Genomic DNA, 15,361 nt, shown 5'->3' on the forward strand with positions numbered 1-15,361 from the left:
AATGTGAAGGGGAAAATAGTTCGAGTGGGCTTTAAGGAAAGAAGGCTCGGACAATAAATATGTCTTATAGGAAAACTTAAAAAATAAGAGGCTACTGTTATGTTTCAACTGAATAGCATTTAGCGTAGTAATATCTGTGTTAAAGTTTATTATATACTTGAATGAATTACGTAGTTCTGATCACTTGAATAAAGTATCTTTAGAAATATCAGCTGTCGAAAGAAGTGATTGCGCTAGCTGTAAAATGTTTCGATGTGTGAAATAAACAGATTCTTAGCAATAATTAATAGGATGTATATTTTCAATATTTTTTAATGTTGATAATAATTTCGTACAGGAAATCTTGGTCAAAGAAACAAACAAACTAAGTTACAACAGAAAAAAATTAGTTATATATATATATATATTAAAATTCAGTATAAGCAAGATTTGATAGCGGCAGTTTCCTTAATTAACCCATCTTCAAAAGTACTAATTAAATTCAGTAGATTCAAGAGGGAATTGCTTTAAAGCAATCTGTCATCCACTACAGCATTACATTTTCCCCTATGACTATTATTATGCAAAAGAAAATAAAATTTAGAGGTGAAGTATATTTGAATATTATTTCTTCTTTTTGATAATAACATTATGGGAATTTTACTTTATTACGTATTACACACTTTTAAAATGAGATTTTCTTTAATTGCTTTAAGTTTACTGAAATTTATTTGCTATAGTAATATTTACTACAGTAATAAACATGGAAATTTTGGTGTTTTAATCGAAAAAGGTTTAGATTACTTCTAGGCAGATGTATTATTATGCTTTATTTTCATGTCATGTTGCTGAATTTTAATTACTGTAATATTTCATAAACCGTAATGTAAAAATTGTTAGAACTGAAAGATATCAGTTTCAGATGGTGTTGCTGATTCCCTTCGATTTGAGAGCATTTGCTTTTGTTCCATTGAGCCATCGTGAGCCCGAGTAGGCCATGATTTCTGTGGCTGTACTGTTGTGGTTCCTGGCCGATAAGTGTAGACAGGTGCGGAGCCTTTCTGGCCTTGAGAACTAGGAGATAGAATGTAGTTCGGACCTGGAAAATACTTTCATTGTATTCTCTCGGAATACATAATAATTAAAAAGAATATACTAAAGTAATATTGTAAGTGTTTTTATGTTACATTATTTCAAAAGAAAAAAAAAAAAAAAAGAATGCATATACTGTGCTTTTTTATGAGTTAAGATTGTAGCAGTTTGATAGTAAACGTCTGATATTACCACGGAATTCTATTAAGGCCTATACGCTTTAAATGTCTCAATAAAATTTTATATTGTTGGCATATCTTAGGAGGTAAGTATGAATTGGAATACACTGACTCTTATTGTTGTTCTGTTCACAAGAGAAAATGACGCATCTGCATCTTTTAACGCATATTGTTAAAATGTGTGTAAAAATTAAGGACAGTTAAATTTTTTAATTATTTAATTATTAATACTTTATAAATGAACATGGCTGTGTACCTCAGCGTTTCTGGTTTTCGCCTATGTAAATTCAAAATATAAATTTCTTTGGCCTGATCATTTTATTCGGACAATCAGTTCTCAATTTTTATTTTGTGGCCTATGGGAATGAATATATATAAATCTAAAAAGTGATTAGTATCTATCACTAAGCTTTAAAAATGTAAGAGCATAATCCATTTTAATACTGAAAAAAAAAAAAAAAAAAAAAAACTGAGAAAGAGAAGGAATGTAAGTTTATGTTTAGCTTTTATTAACCCTCAGAATGTGGGAACGTGGGCGTTCGCCTTTTATCCTGAATTTACGTAGGGAACTTTTTTATCTCTTTTTCAGAAACTGGAATTTTAACTGAGATCAGTTTAGCAGGAAAAAACTGCATGAAATTTTTTTAAAGGCTTTTATGAATATTGCACCCGCAGCCAGAGGGTTAAGGAATTAAGTTATCGTTAAGAATTTAAAAAAAAAAACGGCTATCATCGGGGATTATTAAAAATGTAAAATGATCCTAAGAGCAACTGCATAGAGGAATAAATGGAGAGAAACAAGGCTGCAACAGATCGTCCAGATTAATTTTCGGTAAATGTTGGCATTATAACACATCGGCGGTTGGAACTCATTATTTTAGTAACACTGACACATTACTCCCATAAAATATCAATTATGGAATTATTCTGCCAGCTTGTACGTACTTTGAAGTTTTCCCAACGGAATCTCGTAAATTTTTGGTAGTCAGTAAGTATATTTCACTGATTCAAGACAACTTTTCAAGCCTATTTAAGAGTGTGCAGACAAAATAATATGGCCAGTATCTAATGTCGACAATTTTAATAAGCTTTGTGACCAGTTTCATTTATTTACACTCCATTAAAAAGACAAAAAGAAATTAAAGGCGTCTGGAAAAACTCTTTAATACACACATCACCACAGCACGTAGTACAATAACTGAACAAGCACTTTATTGTTCGCAACTACAAAGGCAGGTCTACTATAAGGTAATTTTCATATGCTTCCTTGTCCGAGAAACTAAATTCCAGATGAGGAAAGTCATTTCCCTTTATCATTATTTCCAGTCCTTATGCTATGATTGCCAATACTCTGATTGGGTGTCCTAGTTTCATTATTGACTTCATTTAACTTGTCACTTTAAGAAACGAAGGGAAGCGACCAAAGAAATTTCATTTTGGAAGTTATTCACATTGGCAGCACTGATATTTTCCGACCATAAAGTATCAACCGTGGAATTATTCTGCCAGTTTGTAAGCTTCCGAAAGAAATCTCGTAAACTTCGTAGTCAGGGCTCAAATTCCACTGATTCTATTCAAGGTAGCTTTTAAAGCATATTCAAGACTGTGCAGACAATATAAGCTTGTCAGTAGCTAAAATCGATAATTTGAACAAACTCTGCAACCAGTTTAATTCATTTATACTCCATTTAAAAGAAAATAAGAAATTAAACGTGTCTGATAGATAATTGGATAAGTACTTCACTACTCACAGCTACAGGAGCATGTCCTTGTGCTCTAAGGCTTTTATGAACTAACAACTAAGAACTAACTTAGTAACTAAGTAGAACTAACAACTAAGAACTAACTAAGAACAACTCAAGGGATTCTGTTAGAACATTGCAGAACCTCGCAGTATTCAGACGAAGTCTCGTCATGTATGAAGTCTCGTTTACAGACACACATCAGCATCATACAATTCTGACAAAAAAAAACCTTATTGAAAGGAAGAATAGAAAGGCAAGCCTTACCAAGAAACAGTCTTACCACGTGATATTGCTTAAGCCAAGCAATATCGAGCACACAGAATAGCAACTGAGGGACCAGCTCTCCCTGGAATTAAACATTAAAAAACTAAGCATTTCTGTAAAAGAGGTTCGCGAAACCAGATCTAGCGAGCTGCTCGTGTGATGCAAGGAGATGCACCACCTGCAAGCTTTGAGAAATGCTATAAGGATAATTCCGCTCTCTCTCTAATTCCCAACAGGGCCAAGCGGTGAACACGCTGAACACTAGTAGTTTGGTATGCGGCTTAAATCCCGGCGAACGGGCTGGCTACAATGGAGTTTTCGCTGTTTTTTTCATGTGTAACGTATATACGAGCCAGTTGCACTTAGAAAGTCCTCCAAGAAGGCATCTCTACCTTAGGAAAATAGCCCTAGAGTGCTTTGCCATAATTAAATAAAAAATAAAAGTCTCTTTCTCTAATATAGTCTTAGCCTTGTCAACGAAATACTTCAGTTATCGTTTTTGGAGTGCCTAACTCAGCTACGGTGACAATAGTCAGCAAGCATTTTTAGGTCTTGTACCTTCCGCTTCTTCTTCTTCAAACTTGTTCCAAGAATATTCTTTTTACTGCCCCAGGGAGTATTTCTTGGATAGTAGATAGCCAAAAGCAGCTTTTTGAACAAGTTAAATATTCTTACAGAGAGCGTTTGGGTTTTAATACCAGCACCTTTTGAATATATCATCGTGAAACCAGGTGTTTCTTGTCAAGTCTGAGGCACTTCATTCGTAACTGTGAAGCTCTAACAGTGGGCTTTAGTTGCGGTAAAGTTCTTCTAGCGGAAAAATGTATGATAGAACCACCAAACTACACCAACTCTGTGGATTCAAATAAAAAAAGGCGCACTGCATACAAAGTTTGCCACACAATGAGTTTTGAAACATGCTGGACCTGCAACTTTGAATTATAGCTCTAAAGATGCCGGTAATGTACTAAATGTTTGACCAGCATTTAGTTGCACAAATACTATACATAGTGTATATGTTCTTCAAGATAGTCTCCAACTCAGCTAAGCGTTAACGAGTAATTAAGCTCAAATATTCCAGGAGAATTACGTTTCTTTAGCAGTTCTTCATGAATATTGCACAGCTCATGCTAATATCACTGGCTTTTATTCCATGAAGATTTTCCAAATATTAATCAATTTAGCGGCCTCCGTCTAGGGATATTTTAGATGCACTGCCTCAGCTTGAACATGCATCATCATATGATGTCAAATGCAGTGCCATCGTTGGAGATTTCAGTGTAACCAGAAAAATTTGGCTGGCTCCGGAGTATAATGCAAGAGCGCTAGTTATCTTAGATTACATGATAGTAAGTAGAGTGGTTATTACCAATCACACTGACACTCAACCCATGTACTGGGCAATTCCCTCACGATGCTACCTTGGCCTCAAAAGTTATATTTCTACTTACCAAAAGGCGGAGAATCACAGACATTCCGTCACTTAGCGATCATCGCCCCATCCAGTTTTCTTTAGATACTACTCACAAATGTACCATAAAAACCAGACTGAATACTAAGTACAGCAGCCTTTCCAAATTCAAGACACACTATCGTCATATGGACAGACAGATAGAAAGAAGTACAGGAGGCACCAAAACATCGCCATGGGCAAAACTGGTATCGCCCCACTGCACTAACCATCTATACAAGTGTACTCTGACCGAGCACGCTAACACCATGCTCGGGAATTAGTTTACATTGCAGCATTCATAATACACAGTTATATACTAATGGTGCATAATTTGCATTGCAGACAATATTGTCTCAGATATACTTTACACGGGTACTTTGCAGTTGGATGGACAGATACAATAATTACAGTGGATAATTACAATAAGTTATTTACAGATCTATATACATATTTCTTTTGTGTTTCGGTTTGGAGCTTTGTTGGTGGGGGGATGACGACAGCTCATTGCATTTTGTGAGAACTGTTCGGCAGATGCTAAAAAGGCAAATGCTAAATACTCCCCAGAATTGGATTATACACATAATTCTTTCGGCATGCGATAAAGTTCTGAGGAGGAAAGCTTACGCTATGTACGGAAGGAACCATGCTTGAATCCTAGCCTAGCTGTTGCAAGAGAAAACGTGAAATCGCTTCGGAAATGAATGCAGGATTGCCATGATTCAGATGAGAGTCTGCACCTTACCATTAAATTAAGCAAATGCAGATGAGCTTTCAAGAGCACACACAAAGCAAAACTTAAATCATGGCATACTTTCTGCGCCACATCTAATGAAAAAAAAAAATAGAACATTGTGCTATATTCTGCGCTTGCCGATGCTCTTAAAAGCTTCGGTAATGTGCCTGGCTGTGGTATGCACTTTCACTGTCTTTTGATTAATCTGCTAGTTAGTCTGGCATTCTATACTGACATCAAGCATCAATTACCTATGGCTAGCCTTTTTCTACCATGACATCGATATTACACCGCTAGCATTCTCCCAGCAAATAATTCATATGTTTAGCCCACCAGCTGCCGAGCGATAAAATCCCTGAAAACTAGCAGTACTATCCGAGTTTGAAACCCGGTGAACGGGCTGGGTGCATGGGGGTTTTCGGGGCTTTCCCTAGGTGTAACGTGAATAGAATCCAGTTTCCCTTAGAAAGCCCTCTACGGGTGCATCCCTTCACTTAAACGCTTTGCCGTAATCAAATAACCCAAACCAAACAAAACTTTCCTACGTTTTCCTACGTTTACCCTTAAGAACCCTAGTGTTTTTGCCATTTCATAAACAGAATAACTTGGCTTTCGTGTGGTTATAACGCGGACCATGATCCAGATATACGACCTAAGGTTTGCTACATCTATCCAGTTTTGACAGTTGCCATGCATATTCAGGAAATCTAACTTTTTGCTATCCACAGATTGGGCAGTTTAGGTGTGTTTCGCGGCACTCGTAAAGTAGCAGTATGCACTTTCCATTGCACATACTCTATTTGAAATGTTTTTCCGTCGTTTAGACTTAACCTAATATTCTAAGTCAAGTGAAAATAAATGCGGCGGTTTGAACATGCACTATCATAACTCAAAAGAATAGAGTACTGGAGAAAATAAATAGTATCATCTTAAATTCAGCAAAATGTAGCAACTGTACTGTTATAGGTAATTTTAAACTCTGCATATATTTATTTTTGGTGGAGTTAAGATAAAAAGCAATTATTTGAAACTGTTCATGAAATATTATAATTTCATGAAAGAAGTTTAACTACCCACTAGCGGCCGAGCGGTAAAATCGCTTAACACTGGTAGTTCAATTCGGGGTTCAAATCCCGGCGAACGGACTGGTTGCATGGGCGTTTACGTGGATTCCCCATGTGTTACGTGTATACGACACAGTTTCCCTTAGAAAGTCCTCCACAAACGGTTCCCTCTTATAAGACAGATAACCCTCGAGTGCATTGCTATAATACACTGCTAAAAAAAATTAAAGGATATTGCGGTTTTAGGTGGATCTTGTGGCTGGGAAACTTTTTAGCTGATTGATACATGGTCGACAGACGTAGTAGGTTATATGAGAATAAATTACACATGTTTGGAAGAAAAAAATGCATTTTATTGCGCATTTGTGTACAAAAGGAAAAAAGCACAATTTGAGCATATGAGAAAAAAAGAATAAGAAAAGGTGTTTTCTTCAAAGGAAATCATTTTCAGTAGGGGGTATGGTTTCACGGACGGCCAGCAACGTTGAACAACTTTGAGGCATGGAGTCAATGAGGCTATTAATCACGAGTTGGGGTATTCTGTCCCACTCTTCCAGAAGAGCTCTTTTCAGTTCTTGGAGAGTTTGTGGGGGTGGTTGGCGGCCAGCAACTCGTCTTCCTAGAGCGTCCCAAACGTGCTCTATTGGATTCATGTCTGGAGAACACGCTGGCCATTCCATTCGTACGATTCCTTCCTCGAAAAGGAAATCCTCCACCAGGTTAGCACGATGTGGCCTGCAGTTATCGTCCATTAAAATGAAGTCATCTCCGATTGCTGCAGCGTAAGGGACTACAATATGTCTGAGGATATCGGCGACCAGTCAGAGGTCCATCTCGAATGATGAAGAGGTCTGTGCGCCCTTCAATGGAGATTCCACCATACACCAACACTCCCCCACCGCCAAATCTGACACTTTCGTGCACGAACGCAGGATTATTCCTACTGCCACGGTCCCTCCAGATGAAAATACGCCTATTATCAGGATGAACGGAAAAACGGGACTCGTCAGAAAAAAGAACATTGCTCCATTCATTTCTCCTCCAGTTCACATGCTCTGTTGCTCACTCCATGCGTTCGCGACGATGCCTTGATGTTAGTCTAACGCATATCATCGGTTGGCGAGCATACATACCTACACCATGGAGTCGGTTTCGGACAGTCTGAGTTGAAACCGTGGTGCCAGTAGCCGAGCGAAGGTGTTGTTGGAGAAGAGTAGCATTTATATTTCGGTGTCTCCGAGTCGTTAACACTAAATAACGATCTTCATTGGGCGTTGTTGCCCGTCTACGACCTTGCCCTGGTCTTCGGTCTGCACTTCCAGTTTCTAAAAAACGGTTCCAGATCCTGGAAATCACACTTTGTGACACTCCAATGGCTTGCGCTACTTCGGCTTGAGTTTGGCCCCCTTCTAACCTACCAACAACTCTCCAAGCTTCTAAATCTGTTAAATGACTTCGCTGAGACATCGTACTCATGGAAACAAAGCAGTCACTGAGTGCCGATCATCCTTGTCTTCATTGTCTTTTGTTCAGTTGAAAGTCAAATTTCATCCGCTGCCGCTGAAGCGACGTTTTTGACGTCGAACTCAAAATTAGCATACTCCACAGTTTGAAAATCAGAAAAATTTGCATTTATGATTCTTTTCTTCCATTTTCGGAAAAAAAAAAAAAAAAAAAAAAAAAAAAAAAAAAAAAAAAAAAATTCGCTTATATCTTTATTTTATATAAAACTTACAATATCCTTTAATTGTTTTGAGCAGTGTAAATAAACCAAAACCTTTAATTAACTTGGATTTACAACTTTTATTAGTGACGTTACAATTGAACAAATGGAACACAAGAAGTGAAAAGAATGAATTGTATTGAATACCTTCTATTTTAAACCGCTGTGGTAGGCTAAATGTGGTAGGCCACTAAGCTTTGATCAAAACTATTCATGTACGAAACGAAAATGCTTAGAAAGTAGAAAACAAAGAAATATGTGTAAAGATGTGAAAAGGTATACGGCCGTTTGAAAATTAAGCATTTCACAGATGTAAAAGAAAATACAAAACTGTGCGTATAAATGAAGAAAAAATGCAGAAAATTATTGAATGGTACCCACTTTCTGTTCTGAGCATCTGATGTCGAGAGTAATATTCTGTGGGAACTGTTCGGCATAATTCATTCTCTGAACTGTCTCCTGATCCTCTCCGTTTTTGCTGCTGACGAAATCTAGGCCACCAGACGTCTTCTAGGTAGTAATCCCAACCTAACGATGGAAAATAGCTTTGAAAAGATGTAATCATAAATTTAAAGCACATCTGGAATTGGAAATCCACTGTGAACTTGTTTCTTTCGATGAAAGTTTTTTAACATGCTTATAACGCAGGATATTTTCTATGTTTGTCTACACACTGTATTAACACACTGACAGAAAAAAAATCCCAACACCAAGAAGGAGGTGTGCTAGATAAACGAAATTTGGTAGGCATATTTATATATTTGAAATGCGATGTCTATTCAAATTTCGCACTAGGGGCATAAATGTACGATAATAGCGCCACTATGAGCATATAAATAAGGTGGTCTGCTTTAAAATACGCGCTGTAAAGTTTATGAATGCTATTTATCTTTGAAATTTGACTTAGTGAGTTGATTTTAGTCAAGAATGTTTTTAAGAAGACAAGGAAGTCATTATCCACAGCTCAGTGAGTTTGAACGAGTTCGTGTAATAAGACTACGAGAAGGTGGATTTTCTTTTTGCGATATTGCAAAAAGACTTGGCAGAAATGTATCTACTGTGCATGACTGGTGGCAGCAGCGATCAAAGGAAGGTGCGGGCTGAAGAAGACTGGGTTTTGGGCGGCCAAAAAACGTGCTCTATTGAGAGGGAAGACCGTCGTATTCGGCGCATGGCTGTGGCGTATCGTACTGCGTCAGCAGCAGAAATTCGAGCAGCAGTTGGTACCAAAGAGACACAGCGAACAGTTACAAATCGGTTACTTGAAGGACAACTCCGAGCCAGATGTTCTGTAACGTGATTCCATTGAGTCGCAACCACTTCCGTTTGCGATGTCATTGGTGTCAAGCTAGAGCTCATTGGAGAACGGAGTGGAGATCTGTTGTGTTTTCTGATGAAAGCCGATTCTGCCTTGGGTGCTAGTGATGGCCGTAAGTTGGTTAGAAGGAGGCAGGTAAGCGCGGCATAGATACACTGGACCTACAGCCTAGCCACTCTGGACCTACACCTGGAGTCGGAAAAGCTAATTCGTATGGCAGCAGGAGCACTCTCGTGGTTATTCCGCGCACCCTGATTGCAAATTTATACGTCAGTCTTGTGATTCAGCCTGTTCTGTTGCCATTCGTGAACAACATTCAAAGAGGTGTTTTCGAACAGGATAACTCTCGCCTTCCTACCACTACTGTAACACAACATGCTCTACAAAGGGTCGACATATTGCCTTGGCCTGCTAGATCACAGATCTTTCTCCAATCGAGCACGTATGGGATATTATTGGAGACAACTCCAGCGTTATCCAACCAGCATTAACTCCCTGTATTGACCGACCAAGTACAACAGGTATGGAACTCCATCCCACAAACTGACATCCGGTACCTCTACGGCACAGTTGCATTCAAAATTCTGGCGGTTACACAAGTTATTGATGTACCAGCGTTTCACATTTAAAATGGCTCTTCTCGCGCTTGCATTAACCCGTGATCTTGAAAACTTAATCTATTAAATATGTTTCATAGACAAATGTATTGTCAAAATTTCATTTTTCTACAATAATATCTTCTTGGTGTTGGGACTTTTTGCCATCAGTGTATAAATAATTATATAAATATATATCAGTAAAACAGACATATACATCAGTAAAACAGACACCATTCATAAATTATATCTTTAAGTAAAATAAAAATCGTTTAAATTAAGATATAGAAATTTAAGTACATGAATATGTATTAAGCCTTGTATTTGTTGACCTTTTATATACCGTTCAATATGCTTACTCAGAAGTTAATATTTGTCAACACATTTTTTTAATACGAATCAATTATCCTTAGAAAATCTTCCATGAAGGTATATTCCCCTTAAGGTAAACAGCCCTCGTGTGCTTTGTCATACTCAGTTCAATACGTTCAGTTTTAAAACTTTCATTAACCCATCTATTTCCGCCCCGCCATTGGTCGAGAGGTTAAAGGCAGCCTTAAACTATTAACTCCTCCTTGGTTCGAGCTCAGGATGCATGGCTGGTTTTCGTGGTTTTCTCCATGCATAGCGAGCGTGTTTATGAGCAAGCTTCTCTTAGAAAGCCCTTTACGAAGGCACTTCTCATCTTAGATAAATATCTCTCGTGTGCTTTGACATATTCAAAATAGCCTAGCCTAACCTAACCAAACCAACAATTTTCTAACATGAAGAGCACAAATCATAGAAGTGAATGCATTCAGTGAGCACAGTCCGTTGTATAAAACTATAGTGTATGATAATATTTGATAAATTATAATGGTCAGCTACAAGGAAAGAAGGAAACCTAACATTATAGCATAACTAAACTACGTTCCTCTACAAGGCAAGTAGCTCATCCCAAGCTTGTACATCACGCTGAATCGAAAATGTGGCTCTTCTGTTCCGAGCATCCAGTCTATTGGCCGAGAAACAAATAAAAACAGATATATCCGGAAATATAGTACCTTGCCCAGTACCTTGATCTGCAAGTTAATGAAACCAGGTACTCATTTATTTGTGTAACACAAACTTCAGGATAGGCATAATCTAGCGTTTGCATTCTTATAAAGCTAAGAAGCAGGTGATGATTTTTGCACAATACTTATTTTATTGGAAAGTAACTTGTATTACAGCCGAATTTATTGTAAACATTGAATATGTATCTCCAGCAAGAATTTCCCTCAGTATTAATTAGCAGAAAATAGTTCATATTGTAGTCAAATTTATTATAAAAGTTGAATTTGAATCTGCAGGAAAAATTTTGCCTAATATGTGTATATTTTTATTGCAGCCAAATTTACAGTCAGAGTTAAATTTGAATATACAGCACTGTACTTTGTAGGGTCTAAAAGATCTTGAGTTCGTGAAAGTAATTATTCATAATTGTCTCTTCCATTTTTATGGGAGTAATATTTTTTCAGAGATTACTGCTGTTTCAGTATTTCATTGATGTCAGAATTTTAGTTGGAAACTAATTTTACCATAAGAATTTTCAGAATTTTTAGAAATCATAAGAGTTTTTAACACAAAATCTGTTTTAAACTAAAATTAAATCTCTTATCTTAGAACAGATTAGTTATTGTAAAATATAATACAGAAGATTAGTTCACGAGAATATAACCTCATTCTATTCCTCTTATCTTTTGTAATAAAGCTAACATACTTTACTTTTACTTTACTCTACTCCATTGAGAGAGCAGCTGGTCTGCTTGGAGATGGTGCATATCAGTTTGTTTAAGCCCTGCCAGTGATTCTAATTTTGTTCGCTGATACAGAGCTGCTGAGTAGCAAGTATAAAAGTTTATTATTTAGTTTTACCGCCGTCTAATCCTATCTGTTTTCGGTTTCCTACACCAAAATAAAATATTACTCAGGATTAGGGTTACTAATAAGTTTCTTTGTTTTGCGATCCATACTCAGACTTTAAACCCTGGTTGAAATTATATTTAAATACCGATTGACAAAATAGTGTGGCTTTAGAAATACTTTTCTGGTTACCAAATAGAAAGAATTTAAAGAAGTTTCCTCTTCATCTCTTGTAACAGTGCTAACAACGTATTATTTTGAAATTAACAAAACGAAAATTTATTTCCTGCTTTTCCTTTTAGAAATTTAAAACGCATGTCATGAGCAAAAATGCTGTCCTTAAGTTTTTCCCATTATTCATCAAAGATATTTTCACTGCAAAAATATCGTTCTAATTTGTCTGCAAATTGAAAAGAAATTTTGGAAAATGTATATTGTCCTGCCCAAGATTCAAACTCCGGACCCCCGGAATACGCTTCCAGCGTCCTTCCAGTTACACCAAGAAAACACGAGGAAAGAAGGGAGAAAATACTTTATATACTTCCCCTTTTCAAAAGGCAACTGGGAGACCCAATCGCCAAATACTGGTAGTGACGAATTATTGTCCACAGTCTTTTAATTCGGGAGCCACTTTGAGAGCTATTAGGTCATTTCGATGCAGGAACATGAAGAATGTACAATGCTTTAGTCAGGATTCGAACTCCGAACCTCCCGAATACGCGTAGAGCGTGCTTCTGTGTATAGCACGAGGCATGCGGAAAGGCGCGAGAAAATTCCTTATGAACATACCCTTGCCGATAATTTTAAGAGCTTCTCTGAGATCAAATTAGATATTTTTTTTCTTTTTGGTTTATTGCGTTTTCATGATATCTTTACTCATTTAGAAAAGAAGAAACACAACTTATTAAAAGTATTGCACTAATTATGATTTCTGTTGACATAGGTTTTAATTTCAAATGTAATAAATTTAACAATGCTTTTAATTTAATCTCTCCCACTAAGCTTCTAGAACTTTTCAAAGCCGAACAGAAAAATCTCAGAAAAGTGACCGTTTCTAAGCCATTATCAAAAAAACTAGCTTAAAAACTATTTTTTTTTGTTATAGGAAAAAGATTTGAAATTTTGTTTCAAATAATCTTGAGAGCACATAATTTTGTAAGCAGCATGTCTACTTTGCTTTATTCCATTACTAAAGGACTTTCAAATGTTGTTAAATTAACATTAATAGCATTAGGTGTCTTCTATTCAAATAACATTTATAGTATTACGTATCTTCTGTTTAAAGTCTTGTTTGCAGATTTTTTTCTGGAATTACTTGAAATAGTTATCATATCACTACTTTAAGATATTAACTTGTAGAGACATTAGGTATTTTTTGGAAGCAGGCAAGCTGAGAAATGAGCAAACGCCAAAAATGTAGCAAGAGTTAAAGGCAAACTTTAGAAAGTGTCTCCAGAAACGCGTACAATATAATAAAGTAGTTTTCTAAAGTTCTTTATTATAGTGCCTAAATTGTTTACAAAATGTCATTACTTTTCATGCAGTGAATTATCATCAAAAGTTCATTTTTAGAATACGCTATCCTTTTTATTTCATCTTGAAAACCATCAAGTATTTCTATTAAGTCTGTATACTTAAATTTTGAAAATTTCGCAACAATCTTGTTGAGAAATATTTATCAAATAGCAGATTAACTGTATGACAGTTAGCAGCAGTGAGGTTTTTATTTGCTGAATTTTTTTAAGTATTATATCTTTTACTTAAATTTTATTTTTACATTATTGATTGTTTCTAGAAAACTTTAAAAAGTGTGTTATTTTATTTGAAATTTCGAGCTGAAGTTTTGATAAATATAATTCGTATATATATATATAAATTTATATATATTTTAAATTACGTACGTTTAATTATAAATTTATATATATTTTAAATTACGTATATATATTTTAAATTACGTCCAAAGAGGCGTTTTTTTAAAGTTTTGTGTGTTACCTTTATTTATTAAATATAATGTTCTTTGCACTTAAACCATGAAATTCAGTTCAACAGAAATGTCGCAAAATAATTTTAAAATGAGCATATCTTTAGAATTTCCGATACACATTTTCGCTCGCTGAAGACAAAAAAAAATTTTTTCCCCCTGTAGAGTGTTGCCATTGCTTGCTTTTAAACCGTTGAGTTTGTTAATAAAAAATTTGTTAAAGGTTTACAAAATATGAAATCGATAATAAAACAAATTCCAAATTTCAAATTTGGGCTTTTAGTTGCCCATATTCGCAGTAGGATTACGTTATAATACAGGGAGATAGTGTATGCTGGCAACGATTTGAAAAGTGATACGCGGAGGGTTCCGACGCAAAATCGCAAAACGAAAACAACAGTCCTTCAGGGAGAAAGCTCCTTTGTACTAAAAATTTCATTATTTGTAGCTATTTGCTATTAAATGGAGTAAAAAATAAAATCAAAATTTAACAAGAGGTTAATTACAGCTCAAATATAAATTTTTCTTTAAATTAAACGTTAGTATTCACTTCCTTAAAGTTGCTCGAATTTATCGAATCAGTGGATATTTAGAAGGATAGAAACAAGTGAACATTTAAAATTTTTTCTTGAAATGTAAGTGCCAGAGATATTGATGTGTTCCTTAGGTATATAAATGACGTGTTTGAATCTTCTTGTTGGGTTACCGTTCTATTTATTGATTTTAGATTCATTTTCTGAACGTTGCTAGAACTTGCTATTTTATTGAATTTTTAGGATCGAAAAACAAGTGAAACTTTAACAATTTTTATTAAAAAGTAAATGCCAGACATATTGATATTTTCGGCACGTGCGTAAATAATGTGCTTGTATTATTTTGTTGAATTATCGTATTATTGATTTTACACATTTGCCTTTGTTACACGAACTTTTCGCATCATGCTATACAGGTACTCAAATGGGTTTGATGGTCATGTCACGAAAAGTTGACAGTGATTATTGATCGCTTGAATGAATGTCAAGGTAGCAATGTTTTAAAAATGTTTCATAGTCAGCCAGCATTTGCTCAAATCCGAATAATTATTCCACCCCTTGCAAAACATATTCAGATTAAAAGTTGCATGCAGATATTCCTTTTCTTGTAATACGATTTAGAAATAGCTGAGCATGAAAAAATAAGGTCTTTGTACAATTTCTGAAAGTAAATTAATAAAATATGTAACATCATGTTTAAAAATGCATTATTTTGCTTGCACATGCCTTGAAATAAGTACCCTATAGAAGAAAATAATACAAAATTAACATAGTACCTGTTGTTAATCAATGCAATGTCTAAGGCTTAAGCTTTATT

At 35.6% G+C, this 15,361-nt stretch overlaps 1 protein-coding gene across 1 annotated transcript in view; it reads right to left on the reverse strand.

The window, feature by feature from the left end:
- Positions 1-294: 294 nt before the first annotated feature.
- LOC118202261 (uncharacterized) overlaps positions 295-15,361 on the reverse strand; it is a 37,768-nt gene continuing 22,701 nt past the window's right edge. The window contains exons 2-3 of the mRNA XM_035374411.2: positions 8,614-8,760; positions 295-1,078 (exon numbers count right to left, since the gene is read on the reverse strand). Coding sequence (XP_035230302.1) covers positions 876-1,078; positions 8,614-8,760 — 350 coding nt within the window. The 3' untranslated portion in view covers positions 295-875. The remainder of the gene's footprint in view (positions 1,079-8,613; positions 8,761-15,361) is intronic.

The sequence above is a fragment of the Stegodyphus dumicola genome, chromosome X2 (genome assembly GCF_044657685.1).
Source record: "Stegodyphus dumicola isolate Sdum_Otavi_A_Nest chromosome X2, ASM4465768v1".
Classification (NCBI taxonomy): Eukaryota; Metazoa; Arthropoda; class Arachnida; order Araneae; family Eresidae; genus Stegodyphus; species Stegodyphus dumicola.